At 45.9% G+C, this 26,632-nt stretch overlaps 5 protein-coding genes across 16 annotated transcripts; 3 read left to right on the forward strand and 2 right to left on the reverse strand.

Moving 5' to 3' along the window:
* The first annotated feature begins 36 nt into the window (after positions 1 to 36).
* LOC108632349 (uncharacterized protein RAB5IF homolog) lies at positions 37 to 1,512 on the forward strand. The gene is made up of 5 exons (XM_018036863.2): positions 37 to 418; positions 525 to 649; positions 757 to 860; positions 1,000 to 1,129; positions 1,189 to 1,512. Exons 2-5 carry the CDS (start codon positions 548 to 550, stop codon positions 1,228 to 1,230), a joined length of 378 nt encoding a protein of 125 aa, XP_017892352.1. The 5' UTR covers positions 37 to 418; positions 525 to 547; the 3' UTR covers positions 1,231 to 1,512.
* On the reverse strand, positions 1,120 to 4,812 carry Prpk (TP53 regulating kinase). Of its 4 annotated transcripts, none has more exons than XM_026819671.1 (5): positions 4,721 to 4,812; positions 4,231 to 4,457; positions 2,743 to 2,962; positions 2,359 to 2,655; positions 1,120 to 2,257 (listed from the first exon to the last, which is right to left on the reverse strand). In XM_026819671.1, exons 3-5 carry the CDS (start codon positions 2,948 to 2,950, stop codon positions 2,007 to 2,009), a joined length of 756 nt encoding a protein of 251 aa, XP_026675472.1. In that variant the 5' UTR covers positions 2,951 to 2,962; positions 4,231 to 4,457; positions 4,721 to 4,812; the 3' UTR covers positions 1,120 to 2,006. The 4 variants fall into 4 exon arrangements, with proteins under 4 accessions (XP_026675472.1, XP_017892346.1, XP_026675471.1 ...); XM_018036857.2 differs by having other exon boundaries at positions 4,208 to 4,457; XM_026819670.1 differs by having other exon boundaries at positions 4,080 to 4,457.
* Positions 4,813 to 5,297: 485 nt separating this feature from the next.
* Positions 5,298 to 18,998, forward strand: nuf (rab11 family-interacting protein nuf). Of its 8 annotated transcripts, none has more exons than XM_026819644.1 (11): positions 5,298 to 5,529; positions 8,927 to 9,071; positions 9,157 to 9,547; positions 10,566 to 10,640; positions 11,570 to 11,608; positions 12,292 to 12,412; positions 16,921 to 17,085; positions 17,202 to 17,574; positions 17,681 to 17,838; positions 17,942 to 18,001; positions 18,089 to 18,998. In XM_026819644.1, exons 1-11 carry the CDS (start codon positions 5,503 to 5,505, stop codon positions 18,209 to 18,211), a joined length of 1,677 nt encoding a protein of 558 aa, XP_026675445.1. In that variant the 5' UTR covers positions 5,298 to 5,502; the 3' UTR covers positions 18,212 to 18,998. The 8 variants fall into 8 exon arrangements, with proteins under 8 accessions (XP_026675445.1, XP_026675446.1, XP_026675442.1 ...); XM_026819645.1 differs by lacking the exon at positions 5,298 to 5,529 and adding an exon at positions 6,060 to 6,170 and having other exon boundaries at positions 8,931 to 9,071; XM_026819641.1 differs by lacking the exon at positions 5,298 to 5,529 and adding an exon at positions 8,034 to 8,572 and having other exon boundaries at positions 8,931 to 9,071.
* Positions 12,419 to 14,084, forward strand: LOC108632347 (cyclin-K). The gene is made up of 2 exons (XM_026819672.1): positions 12,419 to 13,140; positions 13,453 to 14,084. The coding sequence occupies exons 1-2, from the start codon at positions 12,751 to 12,753 to the stop codon at positions 13,477 to 13,479; spliced, it is 417 nt and encodes a 138-aa protein (XP_026675473.1). The 5' UTR covers positions 12,419 to 12,750; the 3' UTR covers positions 13,480 to 14,084.
* A 359-nt stretch (positions 18,999 to 19,357) lies between the features above and the next one.
* fmt (phosphatase 6 regulatory subunit 1-like protein fmt) lies at positions 19,358 to 26,367 on the reverse strand. Of its 2 annotated transcripts, none has more exons than XM_018036853.2 (18): positions 25,849 to 26,367; positions 25,572 to 25,651; positions 25,212 to 25,363; positions 24,994 to 25,115; positions 24,612 to 24,779; positions 24,290 to 24,468; positions 24,054 to 24,173; positions 23,765 to 23,906; positions 23,463 to 23,615; positions 23,233 to 23,346; positions 23,082 to 23,152; positions 22,775 to 22,976; positions 22,553 to 22,651; positions 22,357 to 22,454; positions 22,034 to 22,073; positions 21,678 to 21,918; positions 20,899 to 21,472; positions 19,358 to 20,767 (listed from the first exon to the last, which is right to left on the reverse strand). In XM_018036853.2, exons 1-18 carry the CDS (start codon positions 25,906 to 25,908, stop codon positions 20,581 to 20,583), a joined length of 2,802 nt encoding a protein of 933 aa, XP_017892342.1. In that variant the 5' UTR covers positions 25,909 to 26,367; the 3' UTR covers positions 19,358 to 20,580. The 2 variants fall into 2 exon arrangements, with proteins under 2 accessions (XP_017892342.1, XP_017892341.1); XM_018036852.2 differs by having other exon boundaries at positions 22,034 to 22,115.
* Positions 26,368 to 26,632: the final 265 nt, after the last annotated feature.

The raw sequence follows: 26,632 nt of genomic DNA on the forward strand, positions 1-26,632 counted from the left end.
TTAGGGACAAAATTCGAAACGAGTGTTAATAAGTGTACGTCTTATCTTTTCAATGCTCGATCAGGCGTACAATAAAAATATCAAATCATACGTGCGACACAATTCGATCGCCATACGAATAAATGACGACGATACTTGGAATTTAATTCATTCTGATGAAATACTGGCAGGTACTACTGGTACTACGTATGTAGTACCGGCGGCGGGCGCCGGTGGGTCGTCGTCGACGACCATCGACGACGTGTGGTGTGACGTGTAACGAAATTAGTACGCGTGCGTGTAAAATTGTATGAAATCTGGCACGTTTCCATAATATTCACAAGAGTTCGAGTGAGTGGAGATATGGCTGCTGATGGTGAATGGCACCTGCTGCTGGTGAATGACAGGCAGGCAGTATCGCGGCGCAGCGGAAGATAAGGTTTAAAGCACCGCCGAGCAAGAGCAAGACGACGATCGGAATTCAATTCGCGCGCGCAGGAAATGCTGATGAATTTTATCACACGTTCTTTCTATTCACACTGCAGAGTTGAGAAGTAAACTGGCTAAAATGTCGCGTACGAAATCCGAGAAGATTGGAAACGGTGGCAACCGATGCGAGTCAAGCGTGTGGACACGTGCAATAACGGCAAACTCCGAATGGCCGGACAAAGTAAACATAACCATAGTAGACTAGATTATTTCCAGCAGCACCTAATGTTTAAGATACGTGTACACAGTTTATTCGTGCAACGATTACGACAGTTTCGTTCGTTGTAGGAGGAGTTTCTCGACGTTATATACTGGGCCAGGCAAGCGATCGGCATCATAGTTGGCATAGGATGGGGCCTTATACCTTTGAAAGGTTTCATAGCACTACTACTGTAAGTTTTATAATAATTGTAACAGCAACAACAGCAGCAGCAGCAGCAGCAGCAGCAGCAACTAATGAACAATGACAATATGTATCATGTACTATGCAACTGTACCATTCAACGATGCCTTCGTATTTGTACGTTTCAGTTTCGTGTTAGTTAACGCGGGTGTTACATACCTGTATTTCAGTAATTTTCAACAAATTGACGAGGAAGAATTTGGTGGTGTATGGGAATTAACCAAGGAAGGTTTCATGACATCTTTTGCTGGTTTCTTGGTAATATAATTTTCGAACCATATTTCCAATTTACAATAATTAATCATTACGGCATTTAGGTAACTTGGATCATCATATACTCGGGGCTGCATTTCGATTGATCCCTTATCTGCGGTTCTGTATATCTCAAATAATAATTATTACGGCGGGCAACAGCGGGGGACTGTTGACCATTGAAAATCGATCGCATGAACCACACATGCTAATACTCGTCACGAAAACGTTATCTCAAACATTTTCGCAGCAGAGAACGATTCACGTGTTAGTCTGCGAAACGACGACACGTTTTGTACCCACCACGCAAAATGCATTCGACGAACATACCGAGCAGAATTTGTTATAATTCACTTGTACGTAATTAAACCGCTATTACATAAAAAGAATATTTGTCTACTGAAAAACGAAATGTCTTCTCTTTGCTCAAAAACAGCGACAACAACAAAAGTAATAATAATTAGTTCGCTTCAAATGATTTTTCCTTTGATCGGTACGGACGAACGACACGTCATTGTCGTCGTCGTCGTCGTCGTATAGATAGGAATGAGTACTGTAAGATCGTATGCCTGGGAAGGACACGAGAGAACAAGGAACAGGCATCCTTTGGTCAATATTGAAACACAGGCTCAATACAGAGAAGTATCATTTGTGCGAAATTTTTATAAAACTCTTTTTGCATTGCTTTGTGAATTTTTAATTGCTCTTACCAAGCCTAATATTCGATTGATGTTGTCGATGTTAGTCGTCAACTATTACTCACGTCCAAGAGGATCATTTATATTTATTCAACGTGTACGTCGTAAATAATTAAAGATACGACCGGGTCAATAAAATCTGTTTGAATGTATTGATAAGAAGAAAAGAAGCACGGCGATGAGCTCTAACCAATCATTAGTCGTTTCCGCCCCCGTGATTGCACCTCCTTGTACTTTGTAACGATCTCTTTACACTGATTTCTATTCGTGTAACATTTCTGATAGGTATCGAATATCTTCGAAAACAAAAGAGGCACCTCCGAATGTGCACTCGACAATGATCGTTCGAGAACGTACAAGTCCACAGCTTTATCTTCTACGCTCGATTCAATACGAGCTAATCCAAAGTCTATCACGACGAAATTACTCGTAGTAACTACAAATAAAAATAGTAAATAACTCGAGAACAGACGGAATCGAATCGAATCGAATCGAACATTGGTGTGGAAAACGTATGCTGCAAACGTATCGTCATACCATCGTCATAGTTCCCAGTGTCAGTAGAGTGGTGTTCGTTAACGTTCTTCAAAAGTATGTTAGACGTAGTCAAATCACCGTGAATTATATTTTTCGAATGCAACTTGGCGATTATCGTGCCGAGTGCGTCGGCAATTACATTCAGCAGAAGCGTGGAAGAATCAGCTAGTACGTCGGTTCCTGACTTCGAAACGTTCTTTTCGATAAATTCTTTCAGTAACACTGCATTTTCTATATACTCCATGTAAATACAACGTCGTTGAAAATTTGCTAAATAAACAGCCGGCGTGGTAACTCCTTGAAAGAGAGAAGAAGTCGGGAAGCAAGTATGTTTCGTCGTCTGGTTTATCGGATACGGCGAAATGCGATTCGCCCCCATTTTACCTGCAGCTTTAGCGCGAAGTATCGCGCGACATTCGGCCTTTATCCGATCTTTCGTCAGGCGATTATCTAAATCCGTGTGTCTGTATTTCTTTTCGAATCTTTCTTTCATCAAGGTCGATCGTCCCAAGTAAATACCTTTGTACACGCGTGCTTCGGCGCCTTGCGCTATCAATTCGAAAGCATTCGTCGTCGTCGTCGTCGTCGTCATATCGTTTAAAATCTGAAATATGCGCAGTTGAAAAACAGGAATTGAGCTGTATTTGAACTATAACGTGGTCGACTACTCTTTAAACAATTATAGACCAAATAACTGACGAGCGAGTCGCTTTCAAATCTAATCCATTCTACACGCTTGTAATTATTGCGGTCGCGTATAAAGTTTCGTGTGTCGTCGTCGAAACGACGAAGCACGGAGTGGAATGAAAAAATGTTTAAACCGACAAAACAAAGTAGTGTAGGTAGTGTACGCGACGCAACGGGTAGGGTAGGAGGGAAAGACAAAGTTATTCGCGCTAGCAAGGGCAAGATGAGGGCGAAACGCGAATCGATCGTTACCCCGAGAGCTGCGTCCTGCGCGCTAATCGCTATCCCAGCGCTAGTATTCGCCCGTACTTTGTTCCTATCGGATTGACTAGCCCCCAGCGCACGCGATACATTTGTGTTGTTCGCGTATTATTTCGGAAAAGTCGTCAAGAAAATTATCCTTCTGCGATCCTCCGGGGATCCGACCGACCGGTTAGCATGAGGGGGGACGAGGTGAAGATGGACGCGAATCGGCTAATCGCTGAAGTTTACAAACGGCCAGCGCTTTGGAATCAAAGGCATATCTCTTATCACAATCGCGAAGTGACGAACCGCGTTTGGATGGAAATCGCGTCAATATTCAAGCTACCTAGTAGGTGGATGGAATCTAATTTGTCCGCGGCAAACCGAGTTATTCTCGCGCGCGCATTTTCGGGATTCCTTTCCTCTGTGTATGTAGGTGGTACGTCGGCACTCGAACAATATTTCTGTTTAATAGCTCGCGCGATTAAATCACGTGTTCAAGCAACAAATGATATCTCACGTCTTCAGCAATACGTCGTGTTCATTGTACAAGTACTATTTACAATAATTTCAATTGTAAAATAGTGTAACACAGCATGTACACAGTTTCTCTGTGCGTAGACAAAATGTTTACACCGTAATTGCTCGTACATACGCGCTTCAATGCAACAAGAAATTTTTCTATCGTCGTCTCCGTTCATTGTCTAATGTATGTCTATGTGTACGTCACGTGTGTACGCATTTACGTACGTAGCTTTGTACATGCATATATACACTGACGCTATACCTACTCGCTCGTATGTACGAATAGCATTGTCTCGATTAACCTCACTCTTTTCAGACAGATTCTCGATTCGAAATCGGATTTTATTTTCCTAATTCATCGTAAAATCATACTTTAAGTAAATGAACGACTCACAATTATTCCTTGCTATTTTTTACCGTATCGTCGTGACACACACGGAGGAAAATTTAAATTTCACTGTGTGGCGGCGCAAGCCTGTTGTTATTCTGTGACGGCGGCGGTGGCGGCGTGGCGGCGGCGGCTGCGGCGGCGGCGGTGGTAAAAACGCATGCGTGCACACAGAGTCAATAAAGTGTTTTTATTATCGCTGATATATGCACCGCGGTTATAAATTCTGACTTCCTGATCCATTCGTCGCTGAAAGCTAATAACTTTCATGTAAAATCAGCGCATAATGAAGCACATTGCGATACGCGCGTAGAAACACGATTTCGACGACAGCGAATAAAGATCCACCGTTTCTACGTTTTCCAGAGCCGGTATTAAAAGCGAAGTGGAAAGGTTTGCGAGATACTTTTCGGGCAGAGTTAAAGAAGGACCAGGTTTACCGTAAAAGCAAATTTCACCGGAACAGACCGGTATGGATACACTTCAAAAGTTTACAGTTCTTAAAAGAACAAATGTTACCTCGTCCTCCTATTTGGGAACGAAGCAACTCCTGCTGCCAAGACGACGATCGTATACCGAGCGAAAGCGAGGGCGACGGCGGTACCTTGAACGCGAACGGATCGACCAGCAGGAACATCGACGATCGAAACTTGATCGCGAATCATCTCTTGTCGATTGGCAATGACAGCAACGGATTGAAGATCGACGCTGTCAATCATCACCAGATAGACGTGAAGCAAGAACCCGCCGAAGAGAGTTTCGACAATCTCGAGTTTCAAAACGTCTCCGACAACCTCACTGAGAACGAAATGATGCTGCAGAACATTTCGCCGGAACAGGTTCTTATGGGCGACAGTGACGGCAGCGGTGGTGGTGGCGTTGGCGGCGGCGGCGGCGGTGGTGGCGGGAACATTGGGATCCCGATCGATCCTCTCGAAGGAAACCGTTTCGACGATAATTATTACTTCCTCATGAGTCTTTTACCTCATATAAGAACGTTACCTGCCGACAGAAGAATGTTGCTGCGGATGCAAATGCAGGAACTGGTTTATAAGGAGGTTTACAAGAAAAATTCGGAAAGCGGCTCGTAAAAACACGTATTCAGAGACACAAATAGTTTTTTTAACAGAGATATTAACAGATAAATATGACTGTATACTATGTGGCGATGGCGCGCGAATCGAATTTTTTATTCCTAGATATTATTTATGCAGGTTAGAAGTTGACAAAGCTTCAAATTCCCACTCGCGTAAGTTGAGAGACACTGGCGCTTTCTCGTACCTGCAGCGGGTACGACCGTGATGTTTAGCGCGATGTGGCCGCCGTATGTACGTATACCTAAATCCCTTTATGTATGGGTGCAATAGTAAAACGTATTCGTGTATGCACGAACATTCCTGTTCTGATGCGCATGCGTACCACCTGGCATGGATCCTCTCCACGGTGATCAGTGCACGATCGTTTCGTTCGTTTTCGCGTTACGTTTCAGTCGTACTCTCGTTCGATCGTTCGTCAACTCGGTTCCGCTGTTGTTCGGTTCTCAGTTCATCTGCCATTGCCACGAGGAGGCAGTCTACGAATTCATCGCGGTTCCGTCGTTGCCGAGCGAGGCCAACAGTTGGCCTCCGGCGAACCTACCTGTGTGCAAGCACAAAAGGGCACTCGCCGCTGCTGCCTGTACCTGTGACGGTTTTTGTGCGCGTCTACTACCTGATCGTAACTCGCGCGATGTGTATACCGAAGGTGTTTCACCGTGGTTGACAAGTTATCGTTAGAAAAGTGTATCTGCGTGTCGGGTTTCTCGATCGTTCCTTTATCGTTTCTATACGCGCGCACGTCGTTTGTCCCGTTAATTAATCCATTCACTCGATCGCAACCGAATCGCTCCAAGTTTTGTCTCGCGCATCGGTGAACATTAATTCCCCTGCTGCTGCATTTCTTTCGCTGACTCGCTGTCGTTCGGTTCAAGGTGAGTCACACAGTGCACGATGCAGCGGACGTCTCTCTTTCTTTTCACGAAACTTTCGTTCCTAAAACAACCTACCTATTTACTTACAGCAGAGACGAATTAATAACAATAACAATAATAGGTAGTAGTAACGTGGGGCACGTTGCCTGCGATGTCACTCGCGCGCGCGCGCGCGCTATACCTCCTTTGATCAGATTATAAAGACTATGAAAACTGGTTTCGTGCGTCGCTTAGATGTAATCGCATCATATTTGATGCGACCAGGACTGAACTTGAAATTCGATCATTTGTAGTTTCAACGAGTTCAAGGAGCAAATACGTAATAATCGTTGAGAAGAGCGGTGTGTTTCAGTTTCAAAGTCGCATCGAATACTTGACGCGGTCGTATCTCTGAATTAAGACGTAGCTCGTTGTAAGTGCGTGCATTACTTTAATATATCGACTCCGTGTAATAACAAAGCTAAACGATATTGCGGTGTATCATATAATAATTAAGGTTAAACGTATTACACGCTGTCGCCGAACGTTCAGTGTAATAGTATTCGCGTGTTGTTCGCCGTCGTTCTGCTACAGTCTAATACACTTTCGAGCTTGCTCCACATAAATAGCGACACTGGTGGAATACTATCTCCCACCAGTCAATTCGAAATCACGCATTTACGCATTCCGTTTCGAGTGAGACAAGTTATACCCGGGGATCCTTAAACAAGGGATCAGACAATGCGCCGCCGTTGCTGCCATGTCGGGGATAAACGGAGGTTCATCTTAAAAGGTTCAAGTTCAGCTTGCGAATTGAACGAAAGTTATATACCGAATATTTTATAGTATACAATTATACGTAAATAAAAAGTCACGATTTTTTATAAAAAATTAATGCTGACTTAAATGTACCGATGAACCTGTCTTAAAATGTTTACTATTTTCAGAATATCAGCTTTTCAAACTGAAATTTGTTAATTATTGTAATTGTAAAACGTTATCTTTACAAATTGAACAATATTCAATATAAATCAAACTAATGAAAAGGAGACACTGATCAATTTATTTATGTGTATAATACACTTACTAAACACAATTAATATTAAGAATTCAAGTTATGAGTTCTTCACTACACCTGACGCATATCCTTTAACCATGAACATAAAAATGTAGCTTGAACTGTTTAAACTGTATAGTTTAAATCAGAAGTATCCCACCGGTGACCGATCTCTGCAGCGCTTCGTCCGATCCCTTATTTAAGAATCCCTAGTTATACCCGGGGAAGTACCAGGCCGGTCATCCTGCGCGCCGTAGATGATTCTCGTATTGATGCTAATAAAGTTCTTGGTGTTCGCCGTGGCGAGTCCATGCGTCGTCGTTTACGTGTGGTGGCAAAAATAAATAAAAATTATGATAGAAACGAACGCTTGCAAATCAAATTGATCTATGTATCATAAAATTATCGCTATAGATCTGAATGTGTTTTATCTGACTAGGTGACAGTGTGACAGTAGCACAGTGTCATACTGTATAATTACTGACTATTGTCGTCTAGTCATTTCATTGCTGATATAATCGCATGGAACCGAGTCGAAGTCGAGAACAACGATCATGAGTCGTCGTCGTCGTCGTCGTCGTCGTCGTCGTCGGCACATGTGTGTCAATTAACACGAGGAGAATTAAACGGTAATCGATCTATTCGATGTGAGACATCAAGACATATATGTACGCGAGAGGGGAGAGGGCATTGCAGCGGTCTAATCTTTCTCTCTCGTTAATAACGAAATTACAAAGCGTGTCATAATTGTAAGTTAAATGTGTATATGTATTAAAGAAAATATTTAAAACGGAGCTGCGAGATTTGACTTGTTGCTCGTCGTCGTCGTCGTCGTCGTCGTCGTCGTCGTCGTCATATTAATTGGTTTGGCTTCGCTCGCTTTGCTCGATACACGGTTGCGTGATCAACGCGAATATGAAAATCGATCGATCGTATTCGAAGCGTGGTGTAGCCTATAGTAATTGAATCTAGCTAGATCGAAATCAGCCAATAACTGTGCGTTGGCGTCGCGTTTTATATGCATATAAATATGAAATCTTTCCGATGCGTGATAAAATGTAGATGATCTACCCTCTATCTTCTACAAACGGTGTGCCTTCGCCTTGAAAACCGCAGATGTACCATGACAAACTACATGTTTAGCACCTTGGACTTGGCTCATATCGCGTCCGAGTTTGAGTCAGCGATATATCATGACCAGTGTTCTCCTGGTTCTCACGCTTTTCTTAGAGTCAGAGCCGCGTGATGTTGCATATTCATAGAATTACATTCACGTACATATACATGTACGTAGGTATGTACGTAGATCGTGAACGTTACAAAATCTTCCTGTCTCTGTTTCTCGGCGGCGGCGACGGCGACGGCGGTACGTTGCCGTCAGCTTCACCGGTCAAGAATGCTAAAGGAGATAAAACGGAGATCGTGTTACATTCCAGGGACGTGTCCTTTTATTTTCTCTTTCTCTTTTACGACTCGTCTGACTCATAGACCCTCCGTCGTTGCCGACTGTCATAGTAATAGATCATTGCTTTTGTACTATGTGGTATCGTACCAGGTAAACAGTGCATACGAAGTACGATGAGTGCGATGTTAAAAAGTTTTCGAAAAGTTCGATTCGCCGTTCGAAACCGATATCGTTGTGGTCGTTGTCGTCGTCGTCGTCGTCGTCGTCAATATTTTATTCGCCCTGGAAAATGTCAGTGTTCGGGTTTTGTTTCAGAAAGACGACGACAATAACGACGACGACGACGACGACGACGACGTCGACTCCAGTTGCAGCAGCGGGACGGTCAAAGGAGCTCGTCGGATATTTGTTGGTTCAGTCGGTTCCGCCGAGCAGCCAATCTGGATAACGAAGGATGGCGGTAAGCTCCAGTACGGGTTGTGTAAATGTCTCACCTAACAACGTGGCTACATCGCATGTCGTCGTGTCCGACAGTGACGTTGTAGCTCGTGATGGTGATGCCATCTTACCGGGTGCTCGCCAATCGCATAACGAGGGTGACGGCCGCGTGAACGGTGCACCCGGTGTCGTGGACGAATGGAGCCGAAGTGGTCCGCCCTCGTTTTCTATGTCGGCGGCGGAATCGCCGCCGCCGCCGCCACCGCCGTCGGTGGTAGATCTCAACCCGAATCTTCAAGACTCTGGACATTTCTCGGCTAGTCCCGAACGCATCGATGGTGTTTGCGGCGAGAAGCCCTGCTGCGTGAAGAACGACGAGGAAGAGAGCTACGAGGCGTTCGGTTCCGTCGAAGGTGATGCCGACGACGGGATGGACTCGCCGCCGGGTGGTAGTAGCTCCGCACCCTCGCCTACCGGCACCAATTCCCTCCTCCTCAAGTAAGTTCGTTGCTCCGGTTTTTCTATATCTCTATATATCTTCACACACACACACACACACACACATACATACATCTGCATATTGATCCAGTTTTCCCTGTTTCCCTGTAACTGCTGCTGCGGCGACGATGATATCGATGGTACTACGACGGCGGCGGCGGCGGCGGCGGCAGTGGCGGCAGTAGTTTGAAACGAGAAGTAGCGTTGCCGTGATTTAGCGCGCAAACATTTTTCAATTACACACACAAACAGATCGTTCAGTTTCCAGTCGGCGATCCGTATATAGTATATATACACACTGGTGTCTTGATCGTTGAGCGACGCACGTGCGTGAATAAATTACTATTTTTATTTCCTATAGCGACAAGTTTGTATTTTTGTTCAGATTCGCGAGATATGTTCGACGTTAATAAGTGGGTGTTCGGAATTGTCGGTTCGTGACATTATTCGGTGTCATCTCCTTTTGTCATTTATCTTTCGGTGCCTTGCAGTACGTATTGTTTTTACAAGATTGGCGGTACTCAGTATTCTGAGAATTTATGTATACGATTTGTACGCGAGTATCATTCGAACGGATCTGTTTCCTGCACGCTTAAATGTATATATATATATATATATATATATATAATATGCTTGGCTAGATCGATACGATGCGTCCAAGAAACGTTTTCGCGTGGAAAGAAAAACTAAAACCGTGCAGCTCGCATGTTCGCGTTTTTCGGAATTCATTTAATAACCACCATTTGGTCGTTTACAAACTGTTGCATACAGTACATACATTTTTTCGTTCCCCGATTGTGCCTGCCTACCTGAACGGCATTAAACGCATGCAACAGACACTCAACGATCACATGGCATTTCGCGGTCGTATCTCGTACTCATCCGTATCCGTATCCAAATCGAATTCGAATTCAATTAGAAACTAATTTTATTTTGTTCAATCATCGATTATACTTGAAAATAAGATTTTAGAATTGAACAATGGAATTGTAAATGTTTTCGTTATCGTCTCAAATAGAAATCCAAGAAGTCCGAATTCAACCATAGGAAGACATTCTTGGCTGCGAACGTCACTCAGGCGAACACCTCCCTGGTAAGCACTTTTTACTAATTGCGTGGAACATCATCTTTTTTTCTATAACTCGCGCGGGTAGCCGCGAGTTTATTCGAACCGCGCGGACCGATCGAACAATTAATAATTAAATATGATATTAAACACTGTTCGTGGCAAGCAGTGTTCCGTCTGGAACGGAAGCTGCGCGGCGGCAACGGCGGCGGCAACGGCGGCGGCAGCGTGCAAAAACCGAAGTTCACCACGTGCCACCGGCGGCGGACATATATTTTATTTCAGCAGCATGAGAGAATTTCTTTTCACCTCACCGAGGACAATGACGATGTCGTATGCGAAAAAGTTGCTTCTGTAACACCGTCTGATAAATTACGGACGTCTTTAGTCGTGTTAGTCGTATAGACCGAGGAGGACGCGGAGGCGGATAAGAAACTCGTTCCCGAAGAAATGCCCGCGGCTTATCGGCGAGAAGTTAATTAAAATTTCTTCGTGTACGCGTGTATACGGAGCGTGGGAGAAGCGGGCAAAAATCGTAGCAGTAGTGGAGGTGTTGAACAAGAGAAAATATTAAATAGTGCACACGGTCATCCATTCACAATGAACGTCCATCGACAACATTTTCTATGACAATTTTACGCAGCAGCAGCAGACGCAGTATGTACAGCAGCAGTGTCTTTCTTGGCTCTGCTGGTCGAATCGAATTTCGACCTTGGTCTATTTTCGCCGTCGACTATCTATTTGGTTCATTTATAGAAATTGCGATTTGGCCGATTGTCGTCGGGATGTTGGCGAACGAAATGCTGATTCGAACTACGTTCTAGAGGGTGATACGCGCGCGCGCGCATGTGAATCGATTAAAACTAACAACAAGTAGAAGAGAACAGCAGTCACAAAATTACAACATCTTCGGATATACATATACACGGTCACGTTAACGTTTTCGTCTGTTACAGCTCTGGAAGAAAGAGGCTTAGTTCCAATGCTTTAGCAAGGTATGTAAGATAACTTACCAACTCTTCCTAACAACAACTGTACGATGTTACACAAAGTTGTTTTCGTTCGACAATTACGACGTGTTTAAATTAACAACGTATTACCGCCTATTATATCATTGAGCCTGGTAAACGCGTGGAAAAGTACCCAAAATGTATTTTCTTCGAACTCCGAGAAATGACATCATGGTATAACAATAGAAACGATGTAACTCACACACTGTCAGCAGCGAGGAATCTACGTTTCGAAAGCGAACCATAAAGAACGGTATCCGCGCGAGCGACGTTCAACGATAATCTTTGAGTCATTTCGTGAAACAACAACGGCGGCGGCGGCGGCGGCGGCGGCAGCGGCGGTGGTGGACTTTCTAAAGCGTGGGCACTATCTGCGCTTCCATTTCCTTTTATGCTCCCACAAATCTATACTACTAGAATTATTCTCCTTGCGCAGATATTAATTACTACCTACTAGTATCTTCCCGTTTGTCTCATTTTTGAATTATTTCGTTTCTGAAAAGTATATGTATATATACTCTCCCTATCGTCGAGGATAGTAGATGATTTCTACAGATTGCTGCTGTTGCTGCTGCTGCTGCTGCTGCTGCTGCTGCTGCTGCTGTTGTTGCTACTGCGATTACTAGTAGCTGCTATAGCTTGTTGTACATTATTCTCGTTCGTTGCAGTCAGCTTTATCGAAGCGGCAGTTTCAACAGCTCTGGTAGAGGTTCCAACTGTGATCCCGCGGACGATATGTACAGCGATGTCTCCCTCGAGGATGATGTCATCATCGGTCTAAATCACAAAGTGAGTACTCTTCTCATTACACAACTATGAACGCGTAACACAAGATCGACGATCCGACACTGTACGCAATAGAGATGAAGTAGAGACAGACAGACCGAAGCGTACGATTCATGTTGTCAACCGTCATTGTTTTCATGTGGCCACTCGAGATACCTGAAGTTTTCGACTCAATTAATATCGATATAAAGATCTTATATCGTCGTCGTCGTCGTCGTGACCAAATTTACTTCCGAGACATCATCACGTTTAACCCTATGCAAAATTATTACTCTCGTATTTGGCGAGAGTACAGTCGATGACCACCTCGTAAAATGTATAAACAGCGTCGAGATCTTTAGATGTGCGCTCGCAATTCACCCTGTCAATCACCGCCCCGAGCAAGATCATCCCCTACCAGTAGTGAAAATCCGACAGACGATAGATTCCGTCATCAGCAGCCGCCGCATCCACCCTACATACCCTATTATCCACCACCACCGCCTTATTTGAACCCATACGGCCCTTACCCGTACCATCCTCCGGGCGGATATTACACTCCTTATTGCAACGACGTCCAGGAGCCGAAAGGCGTTGGCAACGGTGGCTCTTCATGGTTCGGCATTGTACTGTTCTTCTTTCTGTTGCTGTTCATCGTTAGCTTTATCTTCTATCGGTCCCTATCTCGCGATACCCAGCGAAGATTACACGACGCCAGGTTACCCACTTTGATCCAACCAGCAGCATTACAGGTAAATCTGGCTTTCTTTCCCAGCCCGGTTGCGTGTTCCGGTCGTCGCGAACGCGTAATCGTCGTGGCTCGTCGTCGTTGTAGAACAGTGAATAGCAATAGACGAGACACGACGACGTTGGAAGAAGTTCATTTCGTTCGTCACTTCCAGACTGCAGATTTAATGCATTTCCAGCGTCCGGAAAAAGAACGTAACGTTTATATCTTGCATAAAAATCGGCAGTCTAGGGATGAATGAATCAATAAGAACGAACGCGCGCGCGTATTTCAAACGAGTAAATATACAGTGTACGATAACGCTTCCCATGTCCAGGATCATAATCGGGACAGGGTCTCTTAAAAAATAACCAAAACTGAACCGATGACCTTTCTGACCACCTGTAGACTACTGCCGCCGCCGTCGCCGCCGCCGCCGCCGCCGCAACCGCGAAGAGAAAAAAGGAGCGGAAAGAAAATTATCTCGCCGCCCAATACGTTCTATACTCCGATCTAACCGATCCGAACGATAGAGATTATAATGTTCTGTGCGATGCATGCGAGGATTGTCATCCTGTGTCGGATGGCACGTGGCCGACGAAACGTGCAACTAATTACTCGGTTTGCGAACGCGACGCGAGTAGAAACGAAGGTGTCATAGAATACAACCGGTTGGAAAACAAAGTTAACGTCGCCACCGATATATCTGATACTTTTGTGAACGATATCACACGATCGGTAGCGTCATGAACACGAACAGCAATTAAACGAGCTTGGTAACTTTCCTTTCGCGTTTCACACACCGTTTACAAGTCAATGGCGTTGCTAATCATTGCGGTAACTCGAACTCGAAGAAACGCGTACGGTCACGAGCGAGTAAACTGATCCAGGCGTTGGAACCAGGTAATCAGGCACTTTAACAAAGAGACGCGTTTCGTTCAGTGTGTACGCATCACATATTTTGTATGTGTATAGGATCGCACTCCATTGTAGCGAAGCGGTCTACCTGTTTAATCAAGATTACACAGATTTAACGTGGTGCGTACTTTGGTCCAGGAGGACGAGGACGAGGACGAATAGTACGTTCAGAAAAGTGCAAATCACCGCGGCCGATGAAACGATAAGAATCCATCGATTCGTTGAATAAAATGTTACTATAAAACGTTTCCATCCGACGTGTCCTTCTTGAATGCTGTAACGTATTTAAAAATTTTATAGCAAAAATAAACTCTCTACGAAAAATTATACGTTTTTCGCACGTTCTACGCGAGGTGAGAAATGAAAAATGGAAAATCATGAAGTTAGAACTCGACGACGAACAATTGCAAGCGTACATTGCAAAAACACGATCGAGGATAAAATGTAAATAGTCCCGAACAAAATTCTTTACGCGTTTACAAAGATAAGAAATCGCGATCGAAATCGAACAAAGTTTTACGGGAATCGCGTGCGCGCGCGCCCGCGCGCGTTTAATACATAGGAGTATGACATGTAAATTAAGGTCTGGAGGAATTATAAGTTGGAGAGGTTGGCCTTTTCTTAACTTCTTTATCGTTCTGTTTGTAATCGGTTATCTCGGATTGCGCGTTTATAAGAAAATGTGCGGTGGCGGCGGCGGCGGCGGCGGCGGCGGCGGCAGCAGCAGCAGTTTCTCCGAATAAAGGTATCATGCGAAGCGTTTCATTGACCTCGTATTATTTAGGTATCTCCCTCAATCCCATTTGCATAAGCTTTACTAAACTTATTATCTTTACATAACAGGCGCGCGTTCACAAATAAACAGAAAGATCTTTCTATGTAAAGTCATCCTGTGCAACGTTCAATTCACGAATTTTCAATTTATTTCCCGAAGAGGAGGATATCATCTGGTGAAAGCATGCTGCTTTGCGTAAGATAATCAGGGGGCGTAAAATCATTTCTGGAAAGTTAATCTAGTTCTCCGATTAGAATTTTGCTTTCATTCCGCAGTCGCAATAGAAATGGTCGCACGTAATTTTTTAATACGTCGCAGCATTTTTGATAAATTATTTCCAGAAATTAGACTGCAATTAGATTCGTAAAGAATGCATGGGCAGGGTCGCTGAAACTCCGTTCGCGACGTTCGATGTATACTTAATGTGACGGCACGTACGCACGCACGCACGATGTTGGACCGCTTGTGTGTGTGTGCGTGCGTGCGTATGCGCGCGATTCAAGCGACTGAGAAGTTAGTCGATACGTAGTATGGAGTGCACAAATAGCCTCTTGGCTAATGCCAGTGTACAGTGGGCGATTCAGGCGAACGATTATATTCCAAGTACGATCGAGGAGTCGCGAGGATGTGCGTCGCGTAGTGTCGTTGGTCTTTCCGTGCATCTTACGAAATCATCCTTGCGCGTTCATTCTTCGAGGACTACTACTTCCACTAGGTTCCCCAGGTGCGGCGAGCTTACGAGGTTAGGTTCGGAGTGTCGTTGTAGAGCGGAGGAGGGGGGACCGGCGACGACGTGCAGCAGGCAGCACGTCGTCGTTCTAACGGAATCGAAATCTTCTGTATCGAATCGTCGGCGGACGGCGGAGTAGTGTAAAAGAGGATGATGACGACGAGTCTACCCGACACAGGCGTGACGTGAGAGACAGAGAGAGAGAGATAACACGACGAATCATAATGGATTCGAACAGTTATGACGACGATGACGAGACGGACACAGAAGGTGCGATCGAACGTTATGACAATCGTATCATGACTTCCGCCGGGGAGGGGCCGTCTCCTGGGCCTGGTGCCGGCCTCGAATACGACTTGTGGGAGGGCCAGTTCCAATTCGTCGGACAGCCGTCTTCCCGCGGTCCACCACTGTCCCGTCATCGTCGCGGTCCTCGACTAACCGAGCAAGTAAGGCCATCCACAGTCTCAGTCATTCGGCGGGGAACAACAGATCACACAATCAGATCCCCGGAATACTAGGTCAACTAGGCTCGCGTATGAATGAAATTCTCTCCAACAGATGAGAAACTACATTCGAACAGTAAAGCAGTAGTAGTGGTGGTAGTAGCAGTCGGCGGTAGTGTGGTGGGTAGTAAAAACTTATTTATTATTGCGCAATAATCCAAGGTATTAAAATCCATCCTGTACTGTAATGGATCGACGGGGACGAGATACGACCATCAGTCAGAGAAAAAGATGAATCGCGAACGCTGTCGCGATAGAAAACGTGACATTTTCTCCGTACTTACTCGACGACGACGACGACGACGATAGAATACTACGACGTAGTCACTCAAAGTAGTCGGACACTGAAGTGGAATTCGATATAGTAGGAGCCAACAAATGCGCCGTTTCACTCAACTATATCGTAATGAATAGACGAGACCAGTCATTGAACCGCGGTCGATTATTTTATTCGAAATTAAACTTGGAAACTCGTATTGAACATGTATTTAAATGCGCGTAGGGTATTCTGTAGACGTACAGCTGTACACTCGTTATACATATGCTACCAGTGCAGGAGCTACTTATAGACGCCGAATTACCCGTCGAAAATTGAAGACGTGAGACTATCGGAAACTGCGATCTCGATCATCTAACACGTACGAATAAAATGATTCGGCTCTCAGGGTCGACAGTCTAATCGCTGCAGTATCTCAAGAAGTCTGCTGCAGCGTACACCCGCGTACTTTTAAGCGAGAACTACCCGTCGCTTTATTACCGCGCCGCGCCGATACCTTTTCTGTTCTCTCGCGTGTTTCGCGAGAAGCGTTTTCTTATTCCATATTTAATATGCCATACGTGGTGGTAATGGTGGTCTTCACCTCAATATTTTTTCAGGTGCAGATGATACAAGAACAGATGGATGCTTTGGTAGACACTCAATCGGTCGGAGAAGAGCGTTACGCCAGAGCGAAACAGGAAAATGCTATGCTTCAAGCAAGGATATTAATGTTGGAGGAAGCTGCCAAAGACGCCGAGACCAGAGCCGAGGAAAGGCTACAGGTAACTAACTACTCGTCTATCCAGTAGCAGCAGCAGCAGCAGCAGCGGCGGCGGAACGAATCGTTACTCATTTTTATCATTCGCTTCGTTGTTAACGCGATTCGTTCACTAATCAGGCGGAACAACGGAGATACAGAGACTGGGCAAGTCGTTTGGAACGCGAACGACAGTTGCAATTAGAAAACTATGCGATCAAATTGCAAGCGATAGAGTCGGAGGGTACTAATTTAAGAGAAGAAATAGGAAGGTTACGCGAACAACTCGAAAAAGTTAAAGCGGAGAAAAGTCGACTGGAAACGGATCTGGAAGAGGCTAGAAGGGAATCTGACAGCGCGCGAGAGAGCGAACGTCAGGCCATAAGCCGTGCGAACGAAGCTCAGTATCAGGTAGAAGCTGCCAGGCAGGAACTCTCCGTCAGAATCGGGGATCATCAGAGGATGGAGGAGGAGCTGATGCAACAGGTGGAAGAACTAAAGACACGCAATAAAAGTACGTCTACGTTCGCATTAAGTATTTCTTGAAACAATACAACAACAACAAATAGATATTAGACCGTTGTCATTTTCAACATTGCGACATGATTCACACGCACAAGGTCTGGAGGAATCGCGAGATGAATTGCAAGCTGCGGCGGCTCTGCAGGCAGGCCGTGAACTCTTGCTGCTGAATCCCTGTAACAACAATACCGCCGAGAAAGGGCCAAGTCTCGCTGTAGAATTGCTAGCTGGCATGAATCAAGAAGATCATCATCAAGTACGTTAAAGTTTACAATAAATTTCTACCTACGAATATTGTAATTTCGTGCATCTCGCGTTGTCATTAGCGTTGTTACGAATCGTCTCGATTTATGCTGCAGATGGGGGGACAATTTCTCGGAGAACACGGTGAACCACCCTGTAGTACGTCAGTATCCGAAGTACGTCAAATCAGAAATTTCAGCGACGTTTATCACGTTGAATCATCGTGTTGTTCATTATCATCATCGTCGTTTCGTGTGTTTCAGATGAGACAAGCGTTAAAGGAACAACAAGAGGTGAACGCGCAGCTAAGAACGTACATAGATGGAATCTTGTTGAACATAGTCGAAAACTATCCTCAATTGTTAGAAGTGAAACAAACTCATTGAACTGGAATTCAGCACTGCACGGTGTCGCGTGCTAGACCGGAGACGGTCCTTTACCGAATTTAACGTCGATCGTGTTCCGAGGCAGTTCGAGTACGTAATACAGACACCACGCGGCTAGATCATTGGGATCTTGGTTCATTCATAGATTTATACGCGCGGGCGCGCGAAATTTCGTGATACGGATTTCGTATATACGGAGAAGCGATCCATCCGTCCAAGTAAAGTTAACACGGGTCTCAGAGTGGGTTCGCGCGATAATGGTTGCTGTGGTCACTGCCATTGTTGCTACTCGTTAATACAATCTTTTTCGCCACGATGCTAAAGGCAGTGGACAGACGTTCAATATCGCGTAAAATAGTAAAATAGTGAAATAGGTAAACGCGGCGGCGGTGAATCAAAATATCGTAAACTCGGTGTAGCGCTCTGCGAGTATTTTGAGCTTTACGCGAGAGAACGTCGCCTTTCGTCGCCTTTCGTTGAAAAGTCGCGAACGTTGCACAGTGCCCATAACATGCAATTTATCGCGTCGTCACGTAAAGTTCTCTTTTTGCGACAGGAGAAACTATACACCGTATACACACAGGAAAGACCAGCAGACCAGATGGGGCAAAAATATTTACAAGTTTTTAGCGGGATTTAGATGTACGCGAGTACAAATACATTTTCACTATCGATCACGATCAGGAATGTTCGTGATTGTATAAACAAAAGTACCTACGCAAAATTTAATATTCAAAATATTTTAATTCGTAGTCTTTACCAGATACACTTTGAAAATTTATACGAAGAGATTAAACGATTATATTTTACTACCGATGACACCGATTCATTCATTTCGTCGTACTCCTACCACCTCGACGATAGGCCAGACCAATCGTCGTCGTTGGCGGCGGCAGTGGTGGCGGTAGCGGTGCCGGTCAACCGCAGCAACAAGTTTCTCGTACGATGAAGAAAGTCGTCAATAGAACTTGAACGAGTCAACGAACCAAGTTAAAATTTCTTACACGTTCGCATCCACCTCCGTGTTCCGGTTTCGATGACGTTCCGGTCTTTCTTTCTCCACCATCACACCCCATCTATCTGTAGGACAGTCAACCGGCATTCGTCGCAGAAAATAACGGAAACGAACAATAGTAACAGACCTCCTTGGTTTTTGATCGTGAACACTGCTTATATTTATTACTCATGCGTACAATGTTTCATGTACGATACTATAAACATATCATTGTACCAAAATCGTTGATCGAATCAAATAACTAACGAGTCACAGCGTATTCATTACGAAAAAAGAAGTTATGTACACATCGATCAAAGTGTACACCAGCTCGAATCGGCTACCTCTTCAATCGAACGCTACTCTTTTCCTTGGAAGATGATCTGTCTAAAAAATGATTACAGAGAACGGATCGTTTCACACAGCTCTTTGTTTTGGAATGCAAATCAAATAAAATTCATTATTGAGACAGTTCGGTGAGTACAATTACATCGTGTATACATCGGATGAATCGAATCATATCATCAACGTAATAAAAATACATAATTTTCTTCTTTCGGCTCGATCACGCGCGGTTATATCGCATCGTTGCACGAGCAATCGCTCAATGAAACAATAGGCACTGCTGCACATAAGTACCTTTGCCTTATCGAACGAAGAAGCAAAAGCACCAGTTTTCTTTACGAAGTACGTTTATCATCGGCGGCGGCGGCGGTAGCAACAGCGGCGATGTCTCGAGGAACCTCGCGTATCATTCAAACGTACGACGTACACGTAAAGCGCGGATGCACAGCCATGGCGAGCTGCTGCGAGACAAGGAGACGAGCGACGTCGTACGAAACTGGTGGTCGTCGATTTCGTTATAAAGGGCGCGCGACCCATCTCCTACGCGACGCAAAGGATGTGATTCGCACAATGTCCAATCGATTTCATACGAACGATAACAATTCGAAGAGACCCGTTGTCGTCTTTCGTAACAACGTCCACCCACACACACCCACACACACACACACACACACACGCGCGCGCGCGCGCGCGCGTTTGGATCTCATGTACGACGTACGTGACTATAATCGAAACTTTGGCGATCCGAAAACATGTACATATACATCAACAAGTAATATATATATACTAATCGTAGTTGAGCGTCGGTTTAGTCTTTTACTTTTCATTCCGTATTTATACCCTGCTGCGAGTCGTTACTCGTTCGTGTCCAGGCGCCAACGCGACGATGCACAATTAATGCGATCTAACGAAAATATAGGGACGTAATATATATTCCGATCCAGTTCGTCGTACAAATTTATATTTGATATGATTTTTTTTTTCATTTTTCGTTCTATTGCAATGCCGTACGCAGAAACAGACCAATTCCTCACTTGGCATACGTCGACGGTAACTCAGCGGCGGCGGCGGCGGCAGCAGCAGCTTCCGGTATCTCGTTTCTCTTTCCGCTAAACGAATTCTCACATTCGCTCGACGACCGAATTTCACTTTGTACCGTAGTCTCCGTGGATTCCACCATCACCTTCTCCACGTTGTTCCCTTCGCACTTGATTTCCCTAAGCGGGAACATATGTACACATGAGATGCGACGCGTACAAACGAACACGCGACGGCACGCGTATACACATGGAAGGGTATCATATAAAATATGAACAGATAACATTCGAGAGATTTTCTTTTCATTTACCTGCTGTGATCCACAATAATTTCATTCGGGTTCGCATTCTTGTCCGCGATATAACTCCCGTACAAGCTGCTCCCGTCGGTGGTGGCGGCGGCGGCGGCGTCGGCGGCGATCTCAGTCGAACGATTCACATTCGTTTCTACATGCGGCGGCGAAGCGTTACTCCGATCAATCGATGAATCCTCGATCTTCGTATCACCCGCCGCGCCAATGGTTTCCACCGCGGCTATCTTTACGCTCTCCAACGCGGCAGTATCGGTCGTGGTCGACGTCGTGGTCACCGTCGCCGTCGTCGTGGTCGTCGTCTCGTTGTCCACCACGCTTTCCGTATACGACTCTCGTTCCTTCTTACTTTCATCGCATATTTTATTATTATCTATTATCACAGTATTCTCCATGTTCAGAGTATTTTCGAAATTATCAAAATTAGCCCAACCGGTGGATTCAACTGATTCCGCGGACGGCACAACGTCCCACGGATCGACGTCCCAATGTCTGGTGGTGGTGGCGGTGGCGGTGTCGGCGACGGTCTCGATGGACGCAAGACCGGAAAACAAGTAGGATCTCTCGGCAGAAACTAGAACCCATTAATAAATCATTAAAAAATAAACCAAACGAACGTACGAATTTAGAAGCAGAGAAGAAAACGAGAAACATTGGCAACACTTTGCAAGTTGTCGTGCACTTGAAAACTGTACGCAGTAAAACGCGTAGACGGGTTCACGGGCAACGAAACAAAGCGAATATATGAATGCGGACGTCCGCAAAAGAGGAAACCGTACGCTTCGGAAAAGACTGAACGTCCATCAGCGTCTCGTCGTCTTCTTCGTCGTCGGACGAATTCGAATCGTTCTGCTGTTGCTGCTGCTGCTGTCGCAGCTGCCGCTGCTGGTGCTGCTGCTGTTTCGACGGCCAGTCGCGTTTGTCCACCACTGTTTGGAAAGTAAGTTCGCCTTCGTCCGCTCCCCATTCCGCTCCCGCGTTTCCATCCTCCAAATCCGCCTTCTGCTTTTGCTGACATATCTGCACGGAGACGGAGCAGCAGACGTAAGAAACGACTCGCGTCGTCGGACTCGTTCGAAATCGAACGAGACGAGCGTCGCGCGTAATCGAAGCGATCGCTCGCACGGTACCGTACCTTAGTGAACATGTCTTCGCTCTTGTCGAGATCTTCCTCACTGAGAGTAAAGGCCAACGTTGTTAATTGGTCAACCGAGGTACTATAATAGCATTTATAGACAGAAGGGGGTATTGCAAACGATATTATTTCACGTCACACTGTTCGTAGGAGAAATGGTATTCTCCCAGTCGTTCTTTCGTCTCGATCGTTTCAACGCGTGGAAGGCGTGCGTTTTTTTTTTTTCTCCGCGGAACGACATCATCACGTATAACGACGACGACGACGACGACGACGACGACGAAGAAGAAGAAGAAGAAGAAGAAAAAGAAACGATTACTCACGGAAGAACGTCGTCACCGTCGTTGAATTCTTCATCGTGAAATCCAAAGTTCTGCGTGAACTGCGGCGTCATGTGTTGGCTCACGTATTTGGAGTAAAACTAGAAATTGCAAACAGAAACAGACGCGTATGATTCGACGAACCGACGTCATCCAATCGAGTCACTCTCGTGGGAGAGGAATCTATTCTATTACTAACTTGTTCGACTCGTTGTATCCGAAGAAAATCTTCTGGGGGATAAGAACTATATTCGTCCGGATTGTCACTGGAGCCCGTCATAATTTCAGCCTTTCCACCCTGAAAAAGTAGTCGCAGTAGTGGGACCAATTGTGAATCGCGGCACCTCGTACGTAGAACGAGAGTGCCTCGCGAGAGACAGAGGGGATCGCGTCGAAAATCGAGCCGCCGGGCCGGACGTACCAGGAGAATCCGATGAATCTTGTTGATCTTTGCCAATTCTGTATCCACAAAATTATCCCATTTGCTAAGACACTCGGGTGACAAATTGTCCTTAAAAAATTTATCTAAACGTTCACTGCTCTCACGTCGATTAACAATATTATTCGCAATGTTTATCAAATGGCCCATGTATCCCTGCCGCTGGTTCTCGTTCTTTTCATTTCTAAAAACACAAGAGTCGCGTTAGAAGCAACGCTACACGGTCGCGTGGACAGCACCACGCGCGGAGTGACGAGGGATGAATACTCGTCTCGTCGAGCGAACATACTCCGTCGTCGCAGCGTCACTCTTATCGCATGCTTCCAGAATTCTTTCTATCAATCTGCATCTGTTAAATACCTGAAAACAGAGATGGATTCCGCGTGGGTCAATCGCGTTTTCGTCCCTGCCTCGGCAGACGCACACTCACCGATACTCACATTATCATAAATAACGTCATTCGTTTCTTTGAAATCACAATTGACAGCCAAAGCCAGGCAACATTGTACTTGAGTATGTAGAAAGTTGTTCCACACGTATCTAAAAAATAAATCCTACAAACACACAGAAGCGAATTAACGATCGCCGCCGCCGCCGCCGCCGCCGACTGTGTAAGGGAAGCAAGAGGATCGAGGTACGGGAGAAAAGATGGGGTCGGGTGTCGACTTGCCAATAAGGTTTGGAACGTTCCTAATTCCACCAGGGTCTCGTAAATCTTCTCATTGTCCGTTGCCATGAGCGTGACGAACAGCTTCGCGACGTGTAAACGCGTAATACCCACCGGACATTCCAAGACACCGAGAGTCGTCTTGACAGGAGGCTTCTGCAACAACACACGATCGCAATCGCACACACATACAGTCACTGTAATCAAGTCGTTGGAAACCGAGAGGACGCGGCGAGCAGTCGACCAGTTCGAAAAAACCTGACGTCTCGTCTTCTCAGAAAAAGAAAAAATATCACGAGAGTTACATAAGGTGGATCCGTGAGAAGTCTGTGCAGCTGCTCGAAGTAAGGCAAAGTCGCATACGACATCTTGACACGGTCCTCCGTGCTGTCCATGGTTCCCTCGTCCTCCATGCCGTTCTGAACCGAATTGCCCTCGTTCATTCCGCTGCAACGTCCGATTCGTGATAAGACACACACGCGCGCGCGCGCGCGCACACACACACACACACACACACTCTCTCTCTCTCTCTCTCTCGTTCTCTCGCAACAGCAAGAAGAAAAAGAACAAATGACGCCCAAAACACCCGCTTACCTTTCGTCGTTGGTTTTCGGGAAAAGGGTAAGAAGTACCTGAATCCCACCGATAATACTACTCTCCACTTTCCTGTCACCGGTGAGAACAGTTTCCAATATCAGGCCGACCGTATCCGGACTGTAACGGAAAGCAGAACCGCGTCGAATGAAGGCAATCGGGGCGCGCGAGTAGCACGGACGGAGAGGAAAAATTTGGTTCGTGGCTGCGGCTGAATTTTCTCAGGAAGTACTCACGATTCGAGAGTATTCAAAATAGGATCCGGACCGGTGCGCGACGTGGACGTACGTCGATTCTCCCTCGCGGCGGTCACCATGTCACAGAGCAACTGCGAGGCGTTCGCGTGTCTGCTGGCTTCGGAATCGGGGGACATCAACTTGACGAGTCTCTGCACCAGCCGTTGGCCGTCCAACCACTAGAAAGCGAACGAGGATCGTTTCAGGATCCGAACGCACACACGCACGCACACACAGAGCCGTCATCGATCGGCGAAAATATAACGACGAATCGAGATCGACGAGACTCGAACCGGTCGGGAGCCGGCGTGGCTACACGTACGTTCAGTATATGTTGTCGCATATTTCCCTCGACTTGACTGACAAGCTTCAGCACGAGATCCATGATCGCGGACGTCTCCAAATGTCGCAGAAGCAAATCGACGCAGGTCTGACGGCTCTTCAAGAAGGCTAAAAGCTGCAAACAAGTGAACTGATACGAATACCAGTTCTGGAAAATCGGGACGGAAACGTAGGATTCGGAGGACGCGTTCGGGTGGTCGGCAGCAGGGATCAGAGGAAAACGGAGAACGTACCACGTTTAATACTCGTAACGCAACGATGCATCATGCAAGTCGTCGTCGCGTCATCTCTCGCATCCATGGAACGCGAGACACGTCGGATTAGCGAGAGAAGTCGAGAACGACGAAAGAACAGACAATCACCTGAACAGTCTTGTGACCGATGAGTACCCCGATAGTCTTACTAAAGAACGACGCCAAAAGGGGGTTCAACGGCTGGTCCGTATCGATGAAAGAATAGAGTTTGGCCAAAAGCGTCTCGTTGCCTGCAAAACAAGAAGAAGAAGAAGAAGAAGAACAGGAAAACGTCCTGTCGAATCGGGGAGAACCGTGCGGAAACGCAAATCCGGTTCACGGCGTACCTGCCAACTTCTCGTTCAAAATCGGGACGTCGCAAGTCAACAACTCGCAAGCTATGTTCGGATATCTATAACGCCAACGTTCCTCTATGTCTGTTGACGGTTCTCTGGTGGTGAGCGATATGAGTTCCTCCAAGACGTCGGACCTCGCAAGACTACGCAAAACAATGTGGCGACGTGAGCGTCGGGCGGACGGCACGAAAACGATAGGCTGGTGAAAACGCCAGCGTTCGCAACCGCCCTCGAGACAACGACGAGGACGATGACGAGGACGACGTTCGTCGGACGATCCATCCCGCGGGGAGGAAGGGAACGGTCGCCGAATGAAGCGAACTCGTCGTGGTCGTCATCGGTGTTACTTACTACTCGATTAATTTCTTATTCTGGCCCTTGCACTCTTGCAAAATATCCTCCTCGTCCATCAGCTCGTGCAACGTCACGTTCTGCGAAACGACGGAGACACACAAAGACAGTGAGTAAACGACGGACGGGGAAAGAACGGCAACAGCAGCCGGACGCGAGAAGAATGAAACGAGAGACCGAGCGTGACGCGTACAGCACCGTTCGCACAGAATCTCGGTGAGCGGTCGAAAATCAGACGGACGCATCACACTGAACGGAAGAAGACGTCGGTGGTTACCTCTTTGTTGAGGAGCGCCTCGATGTTGGGAGACGACATGTAATTATTGGCCCAGAACATGATTGCGTTCGCGCGTCTCGCCTCGCTCCGCAAATTGCAATTAATCAAAGGCGAGTGCGATCACAACATCGAAGTGGCAGCCACTAAAAAAATAACGCAACGCCTCGTGGAACAGAGTGCCAACTAACATCGCACGAACGTACGACGACGACGACGACGACGACGATGCCGCGAACAATCACAGCGAGAACGCGTCACAGAGCGAGCGTGCCAGACAAAAAACGCGAATCTTCCGGTTTCGAAGCGAACGCTGGAATTATCCCCGTCTCTACTTCGAATCGAAAACCGCCAGACAGACACACATCGGCAGAAGAACCGCTTCAACGTTGGCCGTAGAAGCGATATCTCGCGATCGACTCTCGAATCATGACGACCGCGGAACAGAGGCAGCTAGTAACAACGAAACTGAGCCAGCTATGTGCATGTGTTAGTTTCCCCTAGGGGACAAAATTGAAAACGAGTGTTAATAAGTGTACGTCTTATATTTTCAATGCTCGATCAGGCGTTTATAGAATTATGATCGATACCAGTCGATACTGTTTGGCACGTCAAAATAAAAACAGTTTTAACCTACGTCTGGATAAATAGTTACTGATGTAATTTTATTTTGAAATTGAATGTAAAGGAAATGTGAAAATACAGGAACGGTGTAAATTATAAAAATAATAAACGTTATTCGTTCATTGTATCATTTACTTATTATTTAATCAATTATTAGGTTAAT

The sequence above is a fragment of the Ceratina calcarata genome, unplaced genomic scaffold (genome assembly GCF_001652005.2).
Source record: "Ceratina calcarata isolate Rehan_Ccalc_2016 unplaced genomic scaffold, ASM165200v1 scaffold154.2, whole genome shotgun sequence".
Lineage (NCBI taxonomy): Eukaryota > Metazoa > Arthropoda > Insecta > Hymenoptera > Apidae > Ceratina > Ceratina calcarata.